General features: G+C 46.5%; 1 protein-coding gene across 1 annotated transcript in view; it reads right to left on the reverse strand.

Moving 5' to 3' along the window:
- Positions 1–474: 474 nt before the first annotated feature.
- The window catches only part of XDH (xanthine dehydrogenase), a 60,305-nt gene continuing 35,377 nt past the window's right edge, over positions 475–25,402 (reverse strand). The window contains exons 18-36 of the mRNA XM_055327107.1: positions 24,739–24,862; positions 22,727–22,846; positions 22,173–22,269; positions 21,534–21,658; positions 20,624–20,757; positions 20,118–20,205; positions 18,880–18,966; positions 14,781–14,972; positions 14,441–14,586; positions 13,594–13,675; positions 12,953–13,048; positions 11,605–11,733; positions 10,872–10,946; positions 9,345–9,397; positions 7,536–7,650; positions 6,687–6,752; positions 4,857–5,045; positions 3,396–3,569; positions 475–1,778 (exon numbers count right to left, since the gene is read on the reverse strand). Coding sequence (XP_055183082.1) covers positions 1,728–1,778; positions 3,396–3,569; positions 4,857–5,045; positions 6,687–6,752; positions 7,536–7,650; positions 9,345–9,397; positions 10,872–10,946; positions 11,605–11,733; positions 12,953–13,048; positions 13,594–13,675; positions 14,441–14,586; positions 14,781–14,972; positions 18,880–18,966; positions 20,118–20,205; positions 20,624–20,757; positions 21,534–21,658; positions 22,173–22,269; positions 22,727–22,846; positions 24,739–24,862 — 2,143 coding nt within the window. The 3' untranslated portion in view covers positions 475–1,727. The remainder of the gene's footprint in view (positions 1,779–3,395; positions 3,570–4,856; positions 5,046–6,686; positions 6,753–7,535; positions 7,651–9,344; positions 9,398–10,871; positions 10,947–11,604; positions 11,734–12,952; positions 13,049–13,593; positions 13,676–14,440; positions 14,587–14,780; positions 14,973–18,879; positions 18,967–20,117; positions 20,206–20,623; positions 20,758–21,533; positions 21,659–22,172; positions 22,270–22,726; positions 22,847–24,738; positions 24,863–25,402) is intronic.

Here is a 25,402-nt window from a genome sequence, read left to right on the forward strand (position 1 = left end):
CTAATGTCCTAGAACATTCCAGAAAGTCAGTGAAATGGACGTGCAAGGATCTCCATGTAAATATCATTTCAATTTCTAATGTCCTTTACTCTTAATGTGCTGTAAAACAGCTGCCGTATCTAGAATACTGTAAGGAAGGGAATTTTGTAAGAAAGTGTGGGGGGGCCCCTGGTGGCTCAGTTGGTTAAGCATCAACTCTTGATTTGGGCTCAGGTCATGATCTCAGGGTTGTGAGATCAAGCCCCATTTAGGGCTCTGTGCTGGGTGTGGAGCCTGCTTACCATCTTTCTCCCTCTCCCTCTGTCCCTCCCCCACCAAAAGAGTGTGTGTGTGTGTGTGTGTGTGTGTGTGTGTGTGTGTGTGTGTGTGTGTTTGGTATATGTGTTCTCTAGAAATGAAGGCTGGCTAAGACATGGCAGATATTAGCATTTGGGGAGATTATGATGATTAATAAGCATTTCTCATAGGCCAACAAGCTGACCATTTAATTTATTAGTGGCATCAAGCACCAGGCTCAAGTGCATAGCTTCCACCATTCTCCTTCCACGGTCAGAACCATGGCCCCATCTGGCAGAAAGCTGGGTGTTTGAAGCAGTGAAGGCACATGACTGACACATCACCCACACCACACCACACAGCGATGAAGTCACCGGTTGGAGCAGCTAGAGGGATGTTTGCTCCTCTCCTGTTCTCTTTACCAACCTCAGGAACTTGGGAGAATCTAAGCAGGATTCACTAAGCCCAGATATCACATCACAGTAAGGGAGCCAAGTCTCTGATAGCTGCAGATCCCTTATATAACTGGAGTTTTCAGGTCATATATTTATAGACTTTTAGAGCTGGAGAAGGCCTTAGAGATTATTCCAGTCCAATCCTTTCATCCTGCAGTAAAATAAAGCACAGAAAAGAGAAGTGACAGACCAAGGTCACGCAGATAGAGACACAGCTGAGATGAGAACCCAGGCTCCTTGACTATGATTCCCCTGGCTCATCTTGATTTTTGTAGCATGATTTCTAAATGGAAATTATTGTGGCTTCAAATGAAGATTTTTCAACCTGATTTTTTTTTTAATGTACAAAGGGGAAGAGAAAGAAACCGAGCACGTTGTAGGTGCTCAATAATTGGGTTGGTTGGCTTTTGATGATGTGGAATAATTTACTTTCTGCCACTTAACATGATCAGATTCAATTAACCTTGAATTTGTTTCATTGTTTATTTTCCTCAATGACCCAGTGGTGGGTAGAGGTCTGAATCTCACCCCACTGTCCCGCTGCAAATTTGAGTATGGATTTGAGGTTATATTATGACAATCATTGGTTTGAAGGAAAAGCTTTCTGAAAAAGGCACACGGATTTAGAATTTAAGCTTCCGGAGGTTTGTGGGCATCCTCTTAGAACCTGAGGTTCTACAGCCTGTCCTGTGAGTTGGGACATAGCACAAGAACTTCTTAAACCTATTTCAAAAACATGATTAAAACGACATAAAAAGATTCTAATTGCCTATTAGCCACATGGGCCTGACAGTTCTGAATTTCCTTATCGTTAAGTTTGCAAATCATATTTGTGATCAAAATCTTCCAATGCATTCAGTGTTCTTCCAAACACCAATCTGATGAATCAAGCATCATCATCCCACAACTTGTATAGACTCATGCTCTGCAGGGTGGGTTCCATGCTCCATGGAAGCTCCGATGTAGCATAAGAAGACTCTGCTGGGGGCTTTCTCTTCAGACCCTCACCGACCAGGGCTTACAGTTTTCTGGTATGCCAGTGACACACTAGGAAGGAACAGCAAAAACTCAACGCCAGGGTCTTCCCGCAGCACAGGACATGTTGCCCCCTCTGATGCACATGCCACCTCCCACCAACTGCCAACCACCATTCCAAGATCAAACACTCCTCTGTAGTCTCGGCTGTTGGGAGCTCCCCCCAGGGCAGGACCCTTTAATTTCATAGTCATTCATTTATTATTGATCAGCACTTTCCATGTGGTAGACACTCTAGTGGGCTCTGAAGATACAGGGATGGTACTCAGTCCTTAAAAGCATGATTGGTTCATAGAATCAGCTACTTACACAAACCAACTTCAGGGATTTTAAATCACTGGTGTGTTGTAACAGAGCAAAAGGGCTTGGATGAGAATCTGTGCTTTAGGTCTAGAGACCAAGAAGGTCTCTTTAAATCAATGAGTTCTGCATTGGACCATTTGCAAGGAGCTAATTTGCAACCTCTGTAAGTTTATGGGGAGCCATGTAGCACCTCACCTCCCAGGGAATGGAGTTTGGGGAACTGTCAGCATCGTGGCCACGTTGGAAGGTTCTGGGCTGTGGGAAAGCTGCTGCAGATCTCGAGCATCCTCACTGCCTGGAAGCTCCACGCATAGTCTGGTGGTTCTTACCCCATAGATAAAGCTATTGGCAGATGAGGGTGGCCAACTCCTAAGTTGACCCATCGGCCTCCCTCAACCTCAGTGCTGAGGCCTGGGATGGCAAATATGCCTGCTCTAGAGGCTCTCCTGTACCCTCCCCGTACATGGGTCCATGAGTACCCTTTTCACCTCTAAACCCAAACCCCCAAAGGCCTATCAAATCTCCTATCAAATACCTAAGAGGAGATCCAACTTGAGTTATCAGGAAGAACCCAGTTCTTCTAACTCAACAGAGGCTGCTGCTATTGCAAAGACAGCGGGAGAGTCTATGTGCGCAGTGCCCAGTTCAGCTCAACTCAGAGGCAACAGTGGAGGAAACTGTCCTTCCATGGTCTTCTTTTGCCAGGCGTTGTCCACTACAAGCATCTTATAGGGACTTCCCACAATGAAACCAAGGACCACGGAATCCCTGCTACCTTCTGCTACGTACACTGAGGTAGTAACCAGTTATCCTATAATACGATCATCTGGTTTCCTGAAAGACTTCCAAGTCTTCATGGGACCCACGTGTGCCAGGATCAGCATGGCACATAGTAATCACAGAACAAATGTGGTTCATCTAATTGATTAATTAACTCTCTTTCGGTTTCTGTCTCCATAGTACTCACACTGTGACTTTCACAAAGACGAGACTCAAACCTGCCAGTGATGGACACTAAAGATAAAATTCTTGGGGGCTTCTATCCATCATCCTCATCTTCATGGAAAACAATGAAATCTGGGATAATAGCTATGCACCAAAGAGCCAGCTTCCCTCTAAGAAGACCCAGCTATAAGCTGCAGCTTGAAGGGGATTTCTTGCTGTTTTCTAGCAAGTTGGAGGGAGTGCCTCAATGGCAGGAGGAAGGCAGCATGGACCCAAGGCTGCACAGTGGAGAGAGCCTGGTATTTCCCTGCCCTCTCTGCCATGCTCAGACCTCTGCCTCGGCCTCCCCCAGACGGAGAGGGTGCTCGAGGAGTCTCATACCAGTGTGGTGAACTCGTCCACGCAGGCATTGCGGATCTTTTCTGGGGTGGCAGGGCTGTCTAGCCGGAAAAGCTTCGTTTTACAATCTGAGTTCCTAGCACGAGCTGCACGGATGGCGTCCTTGATGGCAAAGAAGACAGAGGCTGCCAGGAAGAGGGGCGGCTCCCCGACGGCCTGGGTGGACAGAGCACAGGACAGGGAATCAGGCAAAGGGATCCCAGCCCCCACACCTGCAGGGCTGGTGCTGCTGGGAACCCCAGCCGCCACCAGTGGGCTGTACCCAGTAAGGCTGGGAGGGTGCTCAAAGTTCTTCAGGGACTGAGAACATCAACCTACTAAATGGTCGAACCTCATTGGCATATTTCTTTTAACTCTCACTCCGTGATTTTCTGTGATGACACCATGCAAATAAAATGCACCATTACCAGTTGTATTAAATAATTATATTTAATGGACAAAAATGTCTGACATGAATTTTTACCCTTTCCTCACAGTTACGAGGCTAGAGGAGTCATCTTGCTGCCACTCTGACAACAACATTTACGGGTACCATAATAATATTTACAGGCACCATAATTACACTTACAGCATTGTCTAGAATATAGGCATCATGACAAGCAGGAATCAAACATTTTCTAGCAGAGGTGGTTTTGTCCCCCAGAGCACAGATCAGAAACTGCCTGTATCAAAATCACTAGGGACACTTGTTTAAAAAAATGTGTATTTTATTCCAGACCTACTGGATCCAAATTTCTAGGGATGGGCCCCCCAGAACTGCATTTTTATCATGAGTCCGCGGTGATCCCGAGGCACGCTAAAGCATGAGAGTTGATGGCAGGGATCACAGAGTGTCTAGACCCAACCACAGTAAAGTAAACCATGAGATGAGTAAATGGGTATGTTTCACTGGTCACAAGTGGTCGCCTGTCTTCCTTCTTAGATCTAGGACTATATCAGTCAGCTTACTTGATATTCACCATTTTTTCATACTTGTTGGGGACAGCGAGGAAATAGAGGATGGCTATAATGCTTCAGGCATACAGATCAAGTTTAAGGTCAGATATCAGCCCCTGAAGGAGGCAAAGGGTTTACCCCGAGATGTTGTCTCATGTGCCATGAATGGGGGCTATTCTCATGGGAACTCAGGGAGGAGGTTGTATCCACGGGATTATCTTTAGGATCAAGCATCAAGATGCCCACCTGAGACCCCGATGTAGGTCAGGATTGGATTAAGGAATTCCTCTGAGTGCCCCCAAGGGGATAGCTTTGACCACACACAGGTGGTGTCATCCCAGTTTTCTTGTTCTCAGGCGGGGGCTGCCTACCCCTCCGCCATCCTCACCAAAACCAGTGTCAAGCAAGCTCTCTTGTCCTTCCAGACGAACCCCATGCAGACCCATGGCGGCGGGTGGCTGGAGCCACTCCTTAGCACTCCCACAGTGCAGACCCGGGCAGCGGTACCTTGGACGCATAGATGGCCTTCTTGTTGGGGCAGTCGCGGAGCAGGGACACTCTGAACTCAGTGGGGATGTTGCCAAATGCAGGGATCTTATAGGTGCTGGGGCCACGGGTCTGCAGGCTCCCCTCTGGGGAGTAGTGCAGCTCCTCCAGGGTGAAGAGGCCAAGGCCCTGCACAAATGCTCCTTCCACCTGTGGGGCAGACAGAGACCGTGGTCACTCTGCTTTCCCCCTCCCCAAGGACAGACACTGCTTCCCACATCGGGCACTAGGCCTCACCTGGTGTGGACCTGGAAAGAAGCTGAAAACAGCCCTCCCCAGCCTACCTGGCTCCTGCCCAGCCTGGGATCATCTATCTGGGCCTTCACCAGGCGTTGGTATAGGCAGAGCAAAGGCATTAACACTGAAGGTTAGATTTAGAACTCGTCAGCAATTCCAGAAGGGTCACACCATGGTAGGCATAATTTTTCATTAAAAGCTGCTGCAGGGCAGCCCGGGTGGCTCAGAGGTTTAGTGCTGTCTTTGGCCCAGGGTGTGATCCTGGAGACCCAGGGTCGAGTCCCACATCGGGATCCCCTCATGGAGCCTGCTTCTCCCTCTGCCTGTGTTTCTGCCTCTCTCTCTCTCTCTCTCTCTCTCTCTCTCTCTCTCATGAATAAATAAATAAAATCTAAAAAAAAAAAAAAAAGCAGCTGCAGCAGGTGGAGATGTTCGCTCCATGTTGCCACTAGGGAAACGGCAGCTCCGAGCTGAGAAGCAAGCTCCCAGGCTAACGGTGGCTGAGGGTCCCTCGGGGGCCCACGCACCTCCTGTGTGCTAAGTGGGACCACGCACTCGCAGGCAGCCACATGAGATGGGAGGGATTTCTTGGATAGCAGATTCAGGTTTTTAGAACTCCCAGCCCTGCCTGCCCCCTGGGAGTAGGAGCACCCCCCACACAGGGCACCTGCCACGCTCCACCGGCCCACGCTCCACCGGCCCACGCTCCACTGCCATTCCCCAGCCTCCCTGCTCACCATGGACCCCGGGTGCCCCACTGCCCAACAAGTGTGTTCTCAGGACCAGGTGCCATCATCTCTGTCTGGGGCGCCCGGCGCAGTGCTTGTCTCTAGGCGGCGCTCCTCCAATGGTTGTTCAGTGAATTGATAATGCACACAGTGACTAAGGACTACGTTTCCGCATACTCACTAATTGTCCATTTTTGAGAAATACACCTGCTGTTTTCTACCAGAGCTCAGTACTTCAGTTCTTGGTGCCCACCTCTGTCTCCTGTTCCACCAATCCTACCCAACACTCCTATATTTTCCAAAAGTGATTTTCTTCAAGCCACCCCTGTATTCCTCTTGCTTGAACCCATGTCTTTTGCCCTAGTGACCCCAGCATTCCATGCTTGACAAGGTTTACTTCCTAGAGGACAAAATGCGTCCTGGTGGAAGAAGAAGGAAGAGGGAGAAAGTCCTTTAGCCTCAGATGCCACTGCCTACACACCAATCCCAAACTCAATCTCCATTCCACAGGGTGCCCCTTCTCAATCTGTATGCGCTTTTGGGTGTGTGGGTGTGTGTGTACACCCAGTGTCTTCACCATTCATCATCTTGTTCTCTGAGGTCATGAGTGTCCTTTCCAGAATCTACGTTAATGTGTCTTCTGCCTTGAGAGTTGGGGATGCTCCCCTCTATCTAACTCCTGCTGAGGGAGACTCACATGGTACCAGGTTGTTCAGACCTGCTTTAAGATGACATTAGATAAAATGCATTGGCTGGTGACCCTAGGAAAGAAAGGGACATACTTGTGGCCAAGTCCATCACTACCCTAGTCACCCATGAGCCTTACCTGTCCAATATCAATGGCAGGGTTCAGACTGGAACCAACATCCATGACAATGTCGGTACGGAGGTTCTACAGTAGGTGGGGACAATAAAAAGCAGTGTGAGAAGAAAGGAATGTGTGGGATGATAGATGGGTGTCGGTGACCCTTATATTATTGTGTCAACGCAAATAGCACTTTCAGAAGCAGAGTGCCCCAGGCATGCTCCAGCAGGGTGTTGAAAGCACTGCCAGCTGGCACTGGCATCGTCAATGCTGAGGCGTGAGGTTGGGGCAGCTAGGCAGGGGATGGCAGAGGCTAGGCCTTCCCGATTATCAGAGGTAACTGTGCACACATCCACGGATGATTGGGAAGGTTGGTTCCCAGGTCCCTGGACTCTGAGCCTGTGTCTGGGTAGATCATGTAAGAAAGGAGGTAACAAGCTATGTTCCAAGGGCTGATTCCAGCCTGAGCCCCGTTTTTGTAGGACCTATGTGCTAATGATGGTGTTTGCATTTTGAAATGACTGACAAAAATAAAAGGAATGTGGTGTGACACATGAAAATTATATGAAATTTACAGTCAGTGTGCACAAACCACATCGTAGGGAAACACAGCCGTGCCCATTTATTTGCATACGTCTGTGGCTGTTTTCCTGCTACAGTGATAGGGGCAGAGTAGTTGAGACAGAGTCTTTGGGGCCCTGAAAGCCTCAAATATTTGCTTACTAGTCCTTTATAGGAAGTTTTCCAGCAATGATGTCAGACATTATTTTCCCAGCCAGAAAGTGTCTCTATCGGTTCTTGGCGTTTGCAATTCACTTGTTTCTCCTCTCTTTCCCCTAACTTGGTATGAAGGCTTCGCAAACTTCTTACTTTGTGATCCCCGGTTAAGCAATCGATCTCCACTTCAGAGCAAGCCACCCCATAGGAGAAGTAGTGGAAGGGATTCCCCGAGTTAGTCTCAAAGCTGTAGCCAAGGTTGGGTGTCCTGGGGGAGAGAAAAGAAAACACAGCGGATGTATTAAGATGAGCACCCTCCCCATTCCCAATCTCTCCCTCTCTCTCCCCCCCCTTCTCTCTCATGTGTGCACATGCAGCTTGACCCACAAAATCCTAAGACTCCAAGGGGGTTTATTTTTTCATTCAGCTGTTCTTTATAAAGTCCAGGTGTTTTTTAATATTTTGAACCTGTTAATGAAATCCAGGTGTTCTAGAGCATTCTGCTTCACGTCTGCTCAATTTTTCCCATGGACCTTATGTGCGTCATTCTATGCAGCCGAGCGGCATATAGTATCAGTGTGCTGGCCTTGACATGGTAAAAACAGGGGACACGTTTGCCCAAGCTCACAAAGGACACGAAGGACACATTCCAAAGGATCTGCGGAACTAGAATTCAGGGTCTCAGAACCAGAGATCCTGCCCATGTTGCCTCCTGGGCTGCTCACCTTTCTCCAGGTGAGAGCTGAGGTCAGCATCCCATGCCAGCCTGGGTGCATCTCTAACCACTGGCCTACATTACTCCTTGGCTAGTGGCCCCTTCCCAGTCTCAAGATATGATCTGACAAAAGTGTTATCGATAACTGCTCTCTTATACTTTGTTCTTCTTCAATCCTGAGTATCTTCTACAATTCCAACTTCACATGAGTCATACGTGTGTGCGTGTGCATATTCTAGCACCTGGAACTTGTAGTCCTCCACACCTATGTTTTTCTATGCATGACACAGAAATAACATGAGCTGATGGGATCAGAATCTGCATAAACACAAAACCAGCACAGAGCTGAGGGAAAAGTCTCCTCCCGCGAGAACCCGCCACCTTCTTGGATCTCTGATTTTACCATCTTCGCTTGGGTGTTCTTTTATATTACCCAGTTTTATCAACTCTGAAAGTGAAACAAGAACATCTGAGAAAATCTGTACTTGTGTGTGTTGGTGCAGGTTGAGTATCACATAATCCGGGAAGCATTGGCAAAACATTATTTGGCCTAAAATACATATTGAACTATTTCTCCAAACCTATTGATCTGTGAAATAAAAGATCCTAGTTGAACTTCCCAGAGAAAGCTAGAACATTATGGGTGATCGTAAATATAATCACGTTCTTTTTACAGCCTCTGAATCACATGGGCAAGGTCCCTAGTTCTTCGCGCTGCTACTGAATTTCTAAGCAGCAGAAGGGACATCTCACTTTAAGCTCCCCTGAATTCTGCATTTTGTAACAAGACCACGTGCTCTAAATCCTCCTGTCCTCCTTTCAAGGGAAAGCCTCCATGAAGAAATCCAGTAACACACATGGTAACTCTGCACACCAGACACCCCTGGTTCTAGGAGAATCCCAAGGGGGGGGGGCTGGTGATGATCCCACTATGTTATTAATGAGGAAATAGGCCCAGAGAGAATCCCTGATTTCTCCCAAGTAGAATAGTACACTTCAAGACCAGAACTAGAACACAGGTCTTCTGATATGGTGGCTCATGTTTTTGCTTCCTTGGCACACAGACGGTGATGCTGGGTATTTTAGGGCATCTTTAAAGTGAAATTAGCAGAAGTCCATTGAAGAGATAAGAGTTTTGATGGAACTTCTCTCTCCTGACCAAAGGCTGAGAGCATTCGGTGCTGAGGGGACTTCAGAGGTTGGGATGACAACACATGGTGAGGTGGTGAGACCAGCACTGTACTTACCTATAAAACCCAGTCGCAGACAAGCTCACTGTGTTCTCGTAGGCGTCTATGACCTGAAGAGAGGAGACAGACAACAGGAAGGGCTTGGCATGGTTTCCAGAATCCCTGATGCAGCACTAAAATTTCATGAATTCACCTTCCTCATCTGGAAGCTGACTGTTTGTACCAGTGGCTCGGCTCCCACTTCCACAGCTTGCCTCACACGATCATTGCATGAGATGACCGCACTCTACTCTCACCTGGGCTAGGTCCCCACACTGAAAGCCTGGGTCCTAGGGCAGCCTCTTAACTGGTCTTCACCCTTCTATTAGCCTCCCCACCCCACCGGGGAGCCCAGCCCACCACAAAGAGCGTCCTAACGTGCCATACTGCCCACATCACTCCCCTACTCTAGAGCTTTTGATGACTCCCCATCGTCTCCAGAGCACATGCCTGACATTCAGGATCCCAGTGTTCTCTCCAGCTTCAAGCTGCACACAATCATGGCCATGCCAGCCAAACTCAGCTGTCAACTCCGTCCCAGCCCTTCCATGTCCCCACACCTCTACACTGTCATTCATGCAGTTCCTCCACTGCATCTGCCCAAATCCTTTTCTACCCTCAACGATCAGCTCAAGCTTGCCTCTCTGTGTCCCCATGCTGAAATATAAACTACCAAAATCAACCTAGATTCGTGTGGTATTTACATGTGCAGTATCTGCAAGCGTGGGAAGGAAAGGTCAGTCACATGAGGCACAGTAAGTGAGGAGGTCTGAGAGAACTGGCTTATTTTCTTTAAGTCTATTGAGGGAAACTTATACTCTCCAACTGGGTCACATGTGGGCTCACTCTGTATGTCACCACTGTGCCCACATTTCCTACCCTAACTCTGGGAGATGGTAAAACTAGGCTGCCACAGAGATATCTGCTTGTACAAAGAGATGCAGCCTCCCACCAGAGAGAGACAACCTTGTGGCTTCCCTCCAAGGGTTCCTGACACACCGGCCTCCAAACCAGAAACCAGAGAACTGGAATCATTCTTGTTACGAGTGCTTGCTTGTCACTTCTAAAACCACAGGAATGATACAAACTCTGGGTAACGTCTTTCTCTACACTTCTTCACAGATGGAGCCTCAATGGACCCAGACTCCAGGGCTAGAGGGGAAAGTGCTGTTAGGGGCAGCCTTCTGACACCAGGAGGTTTGAAGAAAACCAGGCTCATCAAGATTGAGGACAAGTGGAGTGAGGAACCAGGCCAGAGGCAGCCCACCTTTTGAAGTTCAGGACAGCCAATTCCCCATTTCCCACAAGGCGGTTAAGATCCTGTATCAAAATTTTCTCTCAAGGGTCTTCCCTCAACTATGAAAACCACAGAGAAGGGAGCCCAGCAAGGTAGAGAATTTCCTTGGCCTGTGAAACCATACAGACCCCCACAGCTTCTCTGCCTATGTGACTAGATCATGACCCTATTCCTGCTGCAGTAGGGACAGAGAGCCTGCCTTCAAGGTCTCTCATTTCCGAAAGCAACTTGAATCACCTCAGACTTACCCAATCTTCCCAGGAGCCACTAGGATTCTTTTTCTTGAAGGGCTCCAGTCTTTTCAGGATGGTCTTACAAGCTTCCTAAAAACACATCCACCACATAGTGGACATATTAGTCTTCTGCATTTCTTGGCCCAGGTGAAACCCCAAGGGCCTTGGCAAGGCTACCTCCAAGTAATGCTATGCCCAAGGTGCCACTCTTAGAGCCTTGCCACCCTCTCTGGAATGATGGAGAGCCAGGGTGGAAGCCACAGGACCCTGCCAAAGGAACCAGCATTGGCCCTTGCTGGGAGAGCACCCAATTCTCTGAAATATTTGAGTGATCCCAAAGGAGGTGACTTTTCCCAGCAAACTCCTTTGTTAATTACATCCCCCCACTTCAAAAGAGAAACAAGCAGGTCTGACCTGGCCACCTCCCAAGTCGAATTCCAACCTCAGTCCATAGTCTTGTGACCAGTTCTAACACTGAGGAGGATGTCTTTCCAGAATGTCTCTTGTAACCCTCCAAATTTCCTCCCCCTCCTACACTCATCCTTCTTGGCTTCGATGGAAGCCATTATGGCTCTTAGGCCTCTCTTTCAGCTTGGTGTCAGGAGGAACAGCATTCTCCTGGGTAAGAGAGCCAAAGGCATGGTCACAAATAGCCTACAAGGACCCTTCCAGCTCCTGTCCCAGAAGGCCATCTGGGCCCAAAGCCCTGGGCTGGCCATCAGCTCTGCTGGCTGCCCAGTCTCCTTACATAGACAGCCTGTCCATTGATGTCAGCGCTGACGGAGGCGGCCGTGGGAGAGGTGTTGGGCACAGTGTTCGTGCTTGTCTCACTGATGTAAATCTTAGAGGTAGGGATTTTCAGAGCTCTGCTGGCCACCTGGGAAAAGAGACAACATCACCCTCTCAGGGAGGGGTTAGCATGGGACTTGGCTGCCTTCTACCCCCAGGACACATTCAGGGCTACTGTTAAAGGCAACAAAATAATTTTATGAACTATAATCCTTTTGAGACTGAGATGTTCTCATACCTGTCTCAATCTGAAGCAGAACTTCATGGAGTGATTTTGTCAGATAAAACAAAAATTCATAAACCTAAGGGTGACTAACAGTACTTTTTAAAGGTAACCTTGGCTTTTTGGCCAGTCCGTGAGCCAAGCAGGGACTCTAATCCAGTTCCAGTACCTTAGCTCCACTGAGTGGGGAAAGCTGACTACCTTTACAGACACAACATACCCACTTATACACTGTTGGGGAAGGTCATCTAAAGATGTGACCACCAGCTGACCCGTGAGCTGGACTTGAGGATCAGAGGCTCACCACTTCCCTGTCCTTGAAATGTGGGTTCTGCTTGCTTTTCCTGCTCCCAAAGGCTGCTCCAAGGACACGGCCTCCAAGGATGATGATGTAGGGTTGAGAACACCTGTACAGTACCTTGACTAAACCCAATTAAGGCCTCTCTCTATGTATGCTTTTAAGACTCAGTGGGCAAGGGCAGGGATCCATCCATCTTGTCAGCACTCAAGGCCAGCCTCTTATGTAAGTTCCATTTGCTTATTAAAACTGTGACCTACGGGACACCTGGGTGGCTCAGCAGTTGAATATCTGTCTTTGGCTCAGGTCATGATCCCGGATTCTGGGATCGAATCCTGCATCAGGCTCCCTCTGCCTGTGTCTCTGCCTCTCTGTCCCTCATGAGTAAATAAATAAAATCTTTAAAAAAAAAAATGTGGCCCACCAATCCAGGCTTCTTTTTTCTGTCTCCCCACTGCCCTCTGAGTACAGAGGCCAGTTTCAGATCATACCTGGGAGGCTCCCCAGGAGCTTGCAAACCAACACAATCACAGAGCCCTAGAATGTTGGTAACGGAAGTGACCTCAGTGGCCACCCAGCCAACGCCTTTGCACAGATTAGGAAATAGAGACCAAGAGGAAAGAAGATTTGCCAAAGGCCACATGTAAATGGGCAGCAGAGCCAGGACCAGAGCTGAGGCCAGCTTCTGCTTTTGCTTCTTCTCTGTGCTCCTGCTCGGTTTCTCACATCATCCCTGACCCAGACGCCTCGGTCCCAGAGAGGGCTCCCAGCCTCCAGGTTGCTCACCTGGACCATCTTGGTGTGTAGGCCTTGGCCCATCTCAGTGCCCCCATGGGTCAGCAGCACAGAGCCATCTGTGTACACATGAATCAGGGCTCCTGCCTAAGGGAAGAGAAGGATACACAAAATTCAGTAAATCCTAACTCATCTTGAAGCTTGGGACCAACAGTGCCAGAGCCCAGGAGAAAGAGAACCAGCAGCACTGTTCTGGATAGAAATCTTACACTACAACTAAAGCAGTGTAAATGTCATGATGTAATGATGCAGCCCCTCAACAGCTGGAGAAATTTTTCCTATTTCTCTTGGTGTGCCTCCCATCCTCAGAGGGAAGGAGGTCAAATGTCTTTGTGTCCACTCTATGGATGAAGCAATAGGATCAGAAAGGCAGAGTAGCATTTGTAGCCCTGTAACCCAGAAGGGTAAGAAGTAGAAGTTGATCCCAGACCTCTGAGTCCCATGCTGCCCTTACTGACCTGTGCCATTCTGGACAAACAGGGATATGCAAGTTCAACTTCATTTAAACAGCCGAGAGCCCCTCCACACAGCTCTGCTACCAGTGACAGTGGCCCTTCCCTTGCAATGCTGCACACAGAGGGGAAATGGGGCCCCAGCCCAGTGGAGAGGGCAAAATTACACAAGGCATTTACCTGATTCAGAAAAGAAAGAGTGAAGCTTATTCCAAACTTGGTAGGAATTATACACAATCCTCTCTTCTTCCAATAATTCTCCCTGGAGAAAAAAGGAAGCTTCTCATAGAACCTTCTCCATCACGTTTGTGTCAGCCCACACAGTTTCAGACAACATCTTTGCAAAATTGGAACAAGGCATCCTTGGAGCTGCCCACACAGTACTTATCATACCTCAAGTTGGGTAAGCCAAATGAGAAAGGTGGGATTTGGGTTCTGAGTCCTTCTGCACAGTTGAAGCAGGGCCCACTCCTGGACTTGAAAGTATCATCACTTCCCCCAGTGTGGAGTTTAGATGGGGTCAGGGTTCCCTGGTGATCTTGGACTCTAACTGTCCCAGGGACAAACTGTGGCTCAGTGATGATCATGGTAACACCTTCTCTGCGCTTTCTATTTGGTTTCCTGGGTAACTCAGTGAGGAAACAGAGCGAGTGTAACTATCCTCACTTTGAAACTGAGGCCCAAGTTGATGGAGTGATGGCAAGATCACATTTAGAGACTCATGTTAGAGGCAGATGTATACCTGTGGGGTTCTGAGTCCTGGACCCATGTGCCCCTAAGGTGGATGGATGTGTAAACACAAACCATACTGATGATGCTGAGGGCAGGCTGTAAGCCCATCTGCCCCCAGGCTCAACACCATTTCAGTATCTTAAAGAGATGCTTACGAAAGGGGGAAAAAACTCAGCATCTTCATGAGGTACCCGTTAAATTATTAGCCTGGTATTCTGAGTTCAGCAAAGAGGCTATAGAATAGGAGACCCGAGAGAGCACCAGGACATCGTACTCCTCCCCTCCCGGTGCTTACTCATTGAACTTGTCAACCTCACTCTTCCGGGCGTGATACTGAGAGCTTGCTAGGCATTCCTCCCAGCACCTGGACAAGGTGAACCCCTCAAGCTTCTGGTTGAAGTGTGTCAGGTCCCCTTCCTTATACATGTTTTTCCTCCGCACCTTTGCAAGGAGAGAAACACTGAAGACTTGCTGGTGACATGGACAAGGGGGCACAGCCCCAAGTTTAGCTTCCGACCCCCTCAACAGCACCTGCCTCTCCTCTGCCCCCATGGGAGATGTCCAAGACACAAAGCCACGATCCCCTCAAGGTAGGTTAACCCACTCTGACCCGTGCCACCAGACTCCCGGCTTACTTCCTCTGCAGGCAGCCCACAGGTCATCGCGACTTCACTCATCCAATACTCAGCAATGAGCATCCCCTGGGGCCCCCCAAAGCCCCGGAAGGCCGTGTTGGAGGGCAGGTTGGTCTTGCAGAGCCGCCCAGTGCCCCGGATATTGGGTATTTTATAGCAGTTGTCCATGTGGAATAGGGCTCGTTCCATTATCTGGAGCAGAAGAAATCAAAATGGGAGACAAAACTGGCAGAGTTCATTGGCGACAAAGGGATTTCAAGGGCTGTACCCTCTGTGTCTTTCCCAGCCCTGTTGGGCCCATGTTACTTCTTCCCAGGTGCTGCAGCACAGGACTCCTTACTGGGCTCCCTGCCTCTGTGTCTCTCCACCCTCCAACCTATGCCTCAAACAAAAATATAAGGTCATTTCAGGCCAACCACTTGCTTAAAAACGGCACTTAACTCTCTTTGGAGTAAAGTCCATATATCTTTCAGCATAGAATTCAAGACTCCTTAGGACCTTCCCCCCATAAGTTTCTTTATCCTCTTTTTTGACTATATGTTCCTCTTACCTGATATGCCCCTCCTCAGCTTACCCACCTACTAACTACCATCTTCATTCAGCTCCTCCCTGGGGAAACCCTTGCCTCTTAAAAAAATAATAATAATAGGTGATTTTATGGATTAATTTTAAAGTACTTTGTATTCTCATTAGAGTTTTATAGTAAACAGTTTCAAGAGTCAAATACTTCTGAAAGGTTGTGTTGTGCAAAATAGCAACTCCCACTTTCCTTCCTTCTACTCCACTTAGAGTTCCCATAGCTCATTCTTTATCAGTGCTTTATATTAACTTTCATATCTCTAAATAAGGTCTTACACTGAAACTTCTCGATGTTTTTAGTTATAGACTCTTATATTGTTTTCTTGTTACAAAAAAGGGGATTTCATTCCCACCTAACCCCCTTTCCCCCAAAACACATCAACTTCCTGTCCCCCATCCTCCCTGTATAATTATATTTTAATCTGATCAGCAGTCAGTTTGATATCATCCTGTAAACATACTGACAGCTAAACCACATAGTTATACTTGATTGCTTCTCTTTTTTTTAAGATTTTATTTATTTATTTATTTATTTATTTATTTATTTATTTATTTATTTGAGACAGAGCATGAGCAGGGGGGAGAGGTAGAGGGAGAGGGAGAAGCAGACTCTTCTCTGAGTAGGGAGCCCAATGTGGGGGTTGATCCCAGGACCCTGGAGGATCATGACTTGAGCTGAAGACAGATGTTTAACTGATTGAGCCACCCAGGCACCCCAACTTCTCTCTTTCTTGATAATATCCCCCCACCACCACTGGAGCTAATAATTATCTTTACTTTTTCATTTTCTTAGTTTTCTATGCAATTATTACTAAGTCAACTTAAGTTTTCCCTAGTGCTAGAAATCTGCTCTCAATATGTTTGAACACTTTAGACTTTCTAGCAGCCTCATCTTTTGAAGAAATTGTTTCTACAGCCTTCTGGACTACTCCAATTTCAACTGGCAGTTCAGCTGTCACCTGGGGATCTTCCCCTCACATTATCCCAGATTCTCTGCCTCTCTACATTGAATCTCCCCTTCCTGAAACCCATGTCTTCCCATTTCCTACTCTCATTTTCTTGGAGTACATCCTCGAATATCTTCTCAACAAAAAAGAAAAGAGTATATAGAAAGAATATTTTTGAGACTTGCATGCCCGAAAAGTCTTTCTTGAACTCTCATCCTTGATTAATAATTCAGCTGTATATAGGATTTTAGGTTGGAAATAGGTTTTCCAGTTTCCCTCAGCAAAATCCCTGAAGGCATTTTACTGGCACATCCTAGCTCTCCAGTATTGACAAATCTAATCAATGTCTCTCCAGTTCTTGGAAATAGTTCTGTTTTTCTCCTTCCCGAATATTGTAAAATCTTCTTTATCCCCACATTTCTCAAGTTTGTGGTGATGTAACTTAGCATAGATCTATATTCTTTGTTGTGCTGGTTATTGGATGGGTGGGCTCTTTTAATCTCGAAATGTATGCCCATCCATTTGAGGGGATTTCCTGAGTCATTTCTTGAGAGTTTCCTCCTCTCTCTTGTTTCCATTCTTTCTCTCTGAAACCTTGAGTATTTGGATCTCCTGGACAAGTCCTTGAATTTTGTTGTATTTTCTCTACTATTTTTCTATATTTTTTTTTCTTTACTTGGGGAGATTTGCTCAAGTTTCTTCCAACTTTCCTGCTTTCAGAGTTTTAATTCACCAGAGTTCATTGTTATTCTCCTACTGTTCCATTTTTATGGCATCCTCTTCCTTCTTGAAGGTATAATAACTCATCTCTCTGATGAGATCAGTAGCAGCTTTTATTTGTTTGTTTGCTTTTGGGTTTGGTTTACTTCACTGTGTAGTCTCTCTCTCCCACAGGTTGCTTTTTGTCTTTGATTATTTCAGTCTTAGCCTAGATGCTTTTAGTATGTCTCAATTAATTCCATTTTCGCTTTCCCTTAGCACTCTATCAACTTGTACTTCTATTTCATTTTGTCTTTTATTATCTGTCTCCCCCCACCACACCATGAACTTCCTGAGGGCAGAAACAATGCCATATATTCTTTATGTTGCCATCCAAGGCACTCAATAAATGGTTGCTGGATTGAATTTAAAAGCTTCTAAGATCTTTGGGGACAAGCACTGCGTCTTTTTCAACCTGATTTTTCCTACAACACCAAGAGGCATGTGTTGCAAATGCTGAGAATGCTAAATGTGTTTCTGTTTTTGAGAGATCTAAAGTGTGAAGTTTTCTTTCTTTCTTTTTTATTTAAATACTACAAGTTGACTAATTGAATTTGAAGTGTGAAGTTTTCTAATTGAGCCAGTTAACCCTTAGCAAAGAGGAGTGGCTGGCTTGGTGGGGGGAGGAGAGGAGGTGAGGATATGATTCATAGGGACTTCTGTTTTCCCTGAAATGTTTGACTTATTTTTACAGGAAGAATCTATGTGTGTGTAACTAGTATGGTCATAGAATTTAGATTTTAAAAAATTATAGAAAGCAGTACCACAAAGGTAACTGTTAATTCTTAAAATTAACAAAAATTCATGTCTACATAAGACTCATAGGAGAATGTTCACAGTAGCATTATCCATAAAAGCTAAACACTGAAAACAACTCAGATTTCCATTAGATTTCCATCGAGTGGTGAGTGGAAAACAAAATATGGTCTATCCATATGATGAAATATTCTCAAAAGAAAAGAATGAAGGACTAATGCATACCATAACATGGATGAACCTAAAAACATTATTCTGAGGAAAAAAATGCCAGACACAAAAGATTACATAGTATATGAGTCTATTTATATGAATCAACTACAAGAGAAGATCTATAAACACAGAAAATAGACTGGTGGGTGTCTGGGCCTGGAGAGGGTATGTAAGAACAGGAGCTGCTATAAGAGATCTCTTTAGGATGATGGAAATGTTTGAAAAATAGATCATGATAATAGTTGCAGGACTCTAAATTTACTAAAAATGATTAAATTATATGCTTCAAATGGGTGAATTTCATGGTGTGTAAACTATACTTCAATGAAACTGTTAACTAAAAAAAGAAGAAATTCAATTCCTTACTTAGAATTCAAACATCACAAAAATGTGTTATATAGCAAATGACGGTGAGTGTGCCCCTTTGTCCTAACCAATCACTGTTTGGTGTATGTTTTTTTGGAATTTTCATATATATATATATATATATATATATATATATATATACACACACACACACACACACATACATATGTATATATTACAGAGGTATATGTTAATTTTACATACACATACACGCACTGTCACCATACTATGCATAAAGTTTTATAACTAATTTGCTTGCCTGACAAAGTATCTTGAAAAAGCAGGAAGAGTTTCCAATCAAGAAAGTAATTTGATTATCTTTGTGCTTTAGAAGTAAGCCAAGAGTGGAGAACCTAAAAGTGAGGATCAATAGGGAGGCTACCACAATGGTAACAGGCAGGAATAGAGGGTGGCCTGGGCCAGGCTGGCCTCCCAGTTACTCCACCCGCCCCTGGGAGGCAGAGGCACATCCTACTTACACTCTGGGAGAGATCCAGGGTATTCCCAGCATTGCTGTAGTGCTCCACCTCCAGAGCCACCACCTTCCCAGTCTTCATGAAGCCAACCTGATGAGAAGGGGAGGGGTTTCTCAACAGTGCCCTTCCTCTGGAAACCCTTAGTCATCCCTGCCCACTTGTGCTACTTCGAGAAAGCAGAAAGAACCAGACATCACAGCATGAAAGCAAGGTCATTGGGGTTTAACAGGTGAAGCAGAGAGGAGCTAACATCTCTCCAGTGATGTTCCATGGCTCCTCAATCTTGGACACACCTTCTCCCCACACTCCTCCTTCCCTCTACCTACTCCTGGTTTCTGGTTCTGTGAGAGGGAGTGAGGAAGCAGAGAGGGGAGGGCAGGCAGAGAAACTGAGAAAGATACTGGGGACCCTCACGGCTTTGGGCCGGCAGACAAATTACACCCCACACAAGCATGAACGTGCTTTCACATTTTTCACATCCCTGACCCTATGCAGCCATCAGTACAAACCTTTAAAGGCCAGGCCATCCCATAAGTGAGGAACTGGGACTCAGGAGACCTAGTTACTTTCTGTGGACACTCAAGAATTTCAGAATAAGGAAAATATGATCCCTTTGGGAGCGTACAATCATGAAACAAAATCAGACAATGTCAAAGGGGAGATGTTAAAGGCCAGCCCATGGAGAGATGGGCTCCCAGACTGGGATCTAGCAGGTTACACTGTGTTTAGAGGGACAGGGACCCAAAAAGGGACCATCCCACGGAGGAACTGGCAGTGACCAGCCATCCGTGGTCTGGCGGAGCAGGTACCCACACTACAGGCCCTGGGCAGTTTTATTTCTCATTGAAAATCACTTAATCACTAAGCAGTCATTCTGATTTTTACATCAGGCAGTGTATACATTCACATTAGGCCATTCTGTAGGGATTTACCCAGGGCTGCTGAAAAGTCACACATCTCTCACAGTTGGATAAAGACCAAGGATGGACCAGAGCAAATTCTCAAAAGGCATAAATGCCACACTGGGACATCCCTTGGGAGGTGGCCGGCCAGCATCACCCCTCTATGTTGCTGTTGGCTGATTTGAATTTTTCTCATTACTATTTCTTTTTTGAACTTCTACGGGTAGTCACGAAAAATGTTGAGAATACATCCCAGGATCCTTAGATCTTCATCCCCAGCTTTCTTGATGAGATGGCACTGTCCCTCCCATCCCCAACATAGTTCCCAACATCTAGAACCTTGTATTTGGCTAAGAAGGGATGTCTGCCACCAGTTATCAGCATGTCCTCATCACGATCCAGCATGCAGCGCACAGGGCGGCCAGTCCTGAGGGAGGCATCAGAGGGTTAGAACACTGGGAGCCTCTGCAACAGCCCAGTCCTGTCAGTCTCAGGGATGAAAACAGCACTGGAGACTTCTCTTTCCACCTGGCACTGGAGCGGGTCTGCTCCACCTCCAGCTGTCTAGGAACCGTGCTGGACAAGCCAGGGACTATAAGGCTATGAGATGCATCCTTGCCCTCAGGGCCCTCACAGCCAGATAAGGGAAACAAGACAGGATCCATGCATGGAACACAAAGAGACAGGTGGTGTTACCCTCAACCCAATGGCTAAGAGTTCTAAAAACAGAAGGCTGTGAAAATGCAAAGCAGGGGGAATCTACCTCTAAAAGGGGGAAATCTGGAAAGCCTTCCTAGTAGCAGCAGCCTTATTCTCCTTCCCCGGAGCTGGCAGGGAGGACTCACTTGTATGCAGCCAGGGCTACTACCGTGGACACCAGGGTGCTCCGGGTCTCTTTCCCTCCAAAGCCTCCTCCCATTCTCTTCACTCGGACCAAAATCCGGTTTATTGGAACCCCCAACATGTTTGCCACGAAGGTCTGTGGACAAAAGAAAAATTACTTGCCCTGAATGCATCACTGGGACTTACTTCAGGCCTGAGCTGTCCCGCCGGACATCTATGAACCTAATTACTGCTGTGAATATTGAGATTGTCCTTGATTTCAGAAGTGCCCCCACCACCTCCCCAGGCAGCCCTTGAGCTGAGGGTCCTGGGAGCCAGCACTCATTAGTCACCGCAGACTGAATTCACTTGTCTTTAACCAGTGGGGGGAGTGGCTGGCCACAGCATACTCTCAGAGCCAAAGTTCATTCCATCTAGCCAGGAACCGTTGAGTTGTGAGGGGAGGATCAGTCACCCAAAACGCTGCCCTCCACTGTTGCATTACCAGAAGTACAGAAACAGGAAATATTTGAGCTGCCACAAATAATGTAGTGGTCTCTATGGCTACCACTTAAGCCCATACCCTTGTTTTACAGAGGAGGAGCCAGAGATTCGATATGACTTGACCAAGGCCATATATCACTGGAATGATAAAAGCCAACACTTACCAGGCCCAATGCAAGTAGTAACACCTAATCAGTACACCCTACCAGGCCCATCTTGCAGATGAGGAAAACCAAGGAAGGCAAGGTAATAACTCAGTGACACCAGCTTGTTGGTTGACAGGGTCTGGTTCCAGGTCCACGACCCTCAAATCCCCTCCTCCCCAGTCCAGATCACCCTCTTCCCATACCCCACACTGCCACACGTGCTCTGCCAGACACTCCCCAAGTGCCCTCCCCCGGCCCTGTAGCTGACCCACGGGACACCTACCTGGGTCTTCATGGTGTTCTGTGTAGACGCAAAGAGCTCCAACTCCCCTTCCTCACCTTTCGGGACGGCGATGGTGCAGTGAGTCTCCAGGTAGAAGTGCTCTTGCCCACCTATGTACACTTCGCCTGGGGAGGCAATAAGATGCCCACATTGATCCCAAGTTTGCTTAAGGAGAGCACACCCACCATGTACCAGGGACCATGTAGGAAATAATTCCAAAAGGGGTCTAGTTGGCAGCCCTGCACCACATGGGAGCTGTGGGCCTAACTCCACTGTGTGGAGGTGGGGGGAGGAAGGGTGGTGGGGGAGAGTCCTGGCTGCAGATGGGTGAGGACAGCCTACAGGCCTACAGGGGGCAGCCAGGATCTGTGGCCACTACCTTCTCTGATAGTCTTCCAAATTCTACATACTACCAGCTCCTGAGAATCGCTTAGGTCTATCTAGCCTAGAGGCAGGAGGGCAGAGATGAAAATGGCAGATGGTCTTTCCCTGCCGTCTACTGTTTTGTTACAAACATCAGAAGGACGCTTCTTCCAGTAAATATTCACTCCCCTGCTCCAGGACCCAAGGTCCAGCCCTTGAATTTAATTTGTAACCCAGGGCCAGTCCATATCTGGGACTGCACGGTGCTGGCTATACCTGAAACAACGTTGTCTGCTTCTGAAAACCCCTTCATGAGTTCTCCCTTCTCGATCTTCAGCTCAGACCCATAAAAGGAATTGTTTTTTATAGCATCCTGAGGACCAGAAAGAAGCTTCAGTGACTGGACTTTCAGAGGAGAAGGAAGGTTGTTTCCAAACCGGGAAGAGAAACTGCTGGAACTCCCTCTCTCTTCTCACACAGATATCGCTACTAATGCCTTATAGACTTAAAGTAAGCTTGTGTGTGACCCCAGGGGTTGCATTCCTCCACGTCCTCAGAGATAGGTGGACAGCTTTGGATCTTGAGGAAAAGTAGAGTCCCTCAAGGAACCAATGGGAGCTGGCACTGGGAAGGAGGAACCCAGTTTGGCCACTAATGAACAGACTCTGATATCATGATGAGGACATACAGTTTCAGAAGACTACCCAAACCTGGGGCTGGAAGAGATGTAAAATTTCATCTATTGCTGGAATCCTCCCTAAAGGATCCCAGTAAAGGTGCCTCCAGGGACGAGTGGCTCACCCCTCTTCATGCAGCTCTTTCTCAGTTACCTCAATTGTAATAATGGCTGGAAGTTCTTCATAGGTGATTTTCACCCCCTGAGCAGCTCTCTGTGCATGTTCTGGAGTGTCGGTGACCACAGCACCAATGATGTGCCCAATACAAGTCACCTGGGAACAGACCCAGACAGTTAATGAACATAACATTCTCTTCACAAAACAAATTATTTTGGATTGTTCAAAAGGCAAAGGAAGTCCAGGCCCCCATAGTTTTCTTAAGGTACATTTCAGGAATGCCCTGGGGTCTTTTCATGTCTTTGTACTACTATTTGGGATTATGTGCTTCTTCATGTGTTTAGAATCAGTGGAACTGGAATAGGACTTGGAGATTACTAGTATCAGAACGGCAAACTCACTTCATCTCAGAGACCAATTCTGCTGATTCACTACTGGCAGATTGTGGAGAAGTCGCCCAGGGTGGAATGTGGTGATTGACATGTTAGCCATGTCTGCCGTGAGCAACAGAATGAGAGGCATGGCAGCATGAAGTCTATCTATTGATTCTGATCAACTCCAACACCCTTGTTCTTCAGGTGAAGAGATGTAGACCCAGAAGGTAAGATCACAATCTAGCCTTGGTGTATTGCTAGACCACGACTAAATCTTAGCCCCCACTTCCAGCTTCATTTCCTTCTACCACTCCCTTTTGCCTTCTGTCTCCAGATTTACACCAAAAGCTTCTTGAAGGCAGCAATCATGTCTTATACTCCATTTAGATGCCCAGGAGCAGTAGTTCTCAAAGCCTGGTTCTTAGTCTTGATGACCCATACACCAGTTTTTTGTTGGATTTATAGAATAGAGATTGTCATTATCTCATTATTTAATGATTCAGGTCCTTCACAGGTCATTTTCTTCCAACATCCCCCAAAACATAAACAAAAAAAATTGTCCAATTCATCATGTTGGAATACAAGGTTTCGGGCAGCCCAGGTGGCTCAGCAGTTTAGCGCCACCTTCAGCCCAGGGCATGATCCTGGAGACCCAGGATCGAGTCCCACATCGGGCTCCCTGCATGGAAGCCTGTTTCTCCCTCTGCCTGTGTCTGTTCCTCTGTGTGTGTGTGTGTGTGTGTGTGTGTGTCTCATGAATAAATAAATAAAATCTTTAAAAAATAATTTTAAAAAAGGAATACAAGGTTTCTGAAAAGAAAACTCCACACAGTCTCTGATGGTTATCTCTTGAGGATGCTGTCAAGTTGTTGACTTAATTGAGTAGTGCTGTGGTGATTACACCTGCTAGCAGCAGTCTTAGAGGCTCTTGAAGTTTTTAAATGCAATTTGTTCTTCTGTCAAATAGAGTTCTTGTATCTCCATGGTTATAGCTTTGGATTCTCTCCTTCACTTATACATTAATAATAAAGTGAATCTGCCCTTCAGCAACCCTAGTCTTCTCCAATTTGCATTTGATTTGTATTGGAATTGTAAAATGACTGCCTGAGGACTATCCTATAAGTGTATGGATTTTTGTAGCCACCATCTTGAGTGTTTGGAAAGTTTTGTGTGTGTGTATGCAGGAGATTTCCATACATGGTTGAAATCGATAGATGAACTTTTGTATAAGTGAATTATCAATACACATAGTGATGATATTGTGATTTCTATTCTAGTTAGTTTGTTTGCCATATTTTTATTTTCTTTAAAAAGGATCTTGAAAAAAAATAAAAAATAAAAAGGATCTTGATATTATACCCTTAAGAACCTAATTGGTAGTTCAAAAACAATCACCTGTTTTGTTTTAATGCCACTCTGGCCAGGCATCATCCTACTATGTGCAATTAGCAACCGTCAGTTAAATAGACAAGTAAACACTAAGTGAAAGTTTAAAGTGCCACCAGACAGACTTTGTCCCTTTACAGATTGTCCTTCACCCTGGCCAATCAGATGATGACCACAGTATGTGCAAATGTGGAATCCTTTCAAGATTAGGATTTAGACGCATGAGCACAAATTAAAACTTGACTGCTCATTCCACTAACTTCATATCTTAAAAAAGCCAAGACGTACCTCATCCTCTGCAAAGATTGTTTCATCCCCAAAAATTCCAGTTTTATTACTCCCAGGAACATCATTAAAAGAGAGAAAGCAAACGAACCCTGGCACCTTCTCAGCTTCTGAAGTATCTATGGACCTGCAAGAATGAGCACAGTGAGGGGTCCAGGCAGGAAACCAAAGCAGAAGACCCATCACCCCACTGGATACCTGTCCTCAATTGAATTCCTCCCTTCTCCACCTTCTATTATATTCTATCCTATCCCATATCCTATATTCTATCCTATTCTATCCTGTTCTGCAAACGCTAGTTAAATGCTTACCCTGTGAAGGTCACCATGCTGAGTGCTGCGGGGAGGATGGAAGATGAACAGGACAGCCCCCCTCCCCCCCATGGAGCCTCTACTAGGGAACCAAATCACAGTGAGTAGCATTTACTCTTGAAAGCTTCTGCTCACCACTGATCAAATGACCCTGAATATCGTCACACAGCCAAATTCTTCTCCCCACCTTCGTGTAGCTATCCCAGGGCAGCAGGGCACCCCAGCCATCAGCAGGCCTGGGAGGAAGAACACCTGGAGCCTGTGTCACTGTACTTCTAACTGGCCCAGGCCCCCATGGGGAAATTAGCACAGAGGCACCTCAGAGAATAGTATAGAAACTACTCTGCACACCAACC

This window comes from Nyctereutes procyonoides, unplaced genomic scaffold (genome assembly GCF_905146905.1).
Source record: "Nyctereutes procyonoides isolate TBG_1078 unplaced genomic scaffold, NYPRO_anot_genome, whole genome shotgun sequence".
Taxonomy (NCBI): Eukaryota; Metazoa; Chordata; class Mammalia; order Carnivora; family Canidae; genus Nyctereutes; species Nyctereutes procyonoides.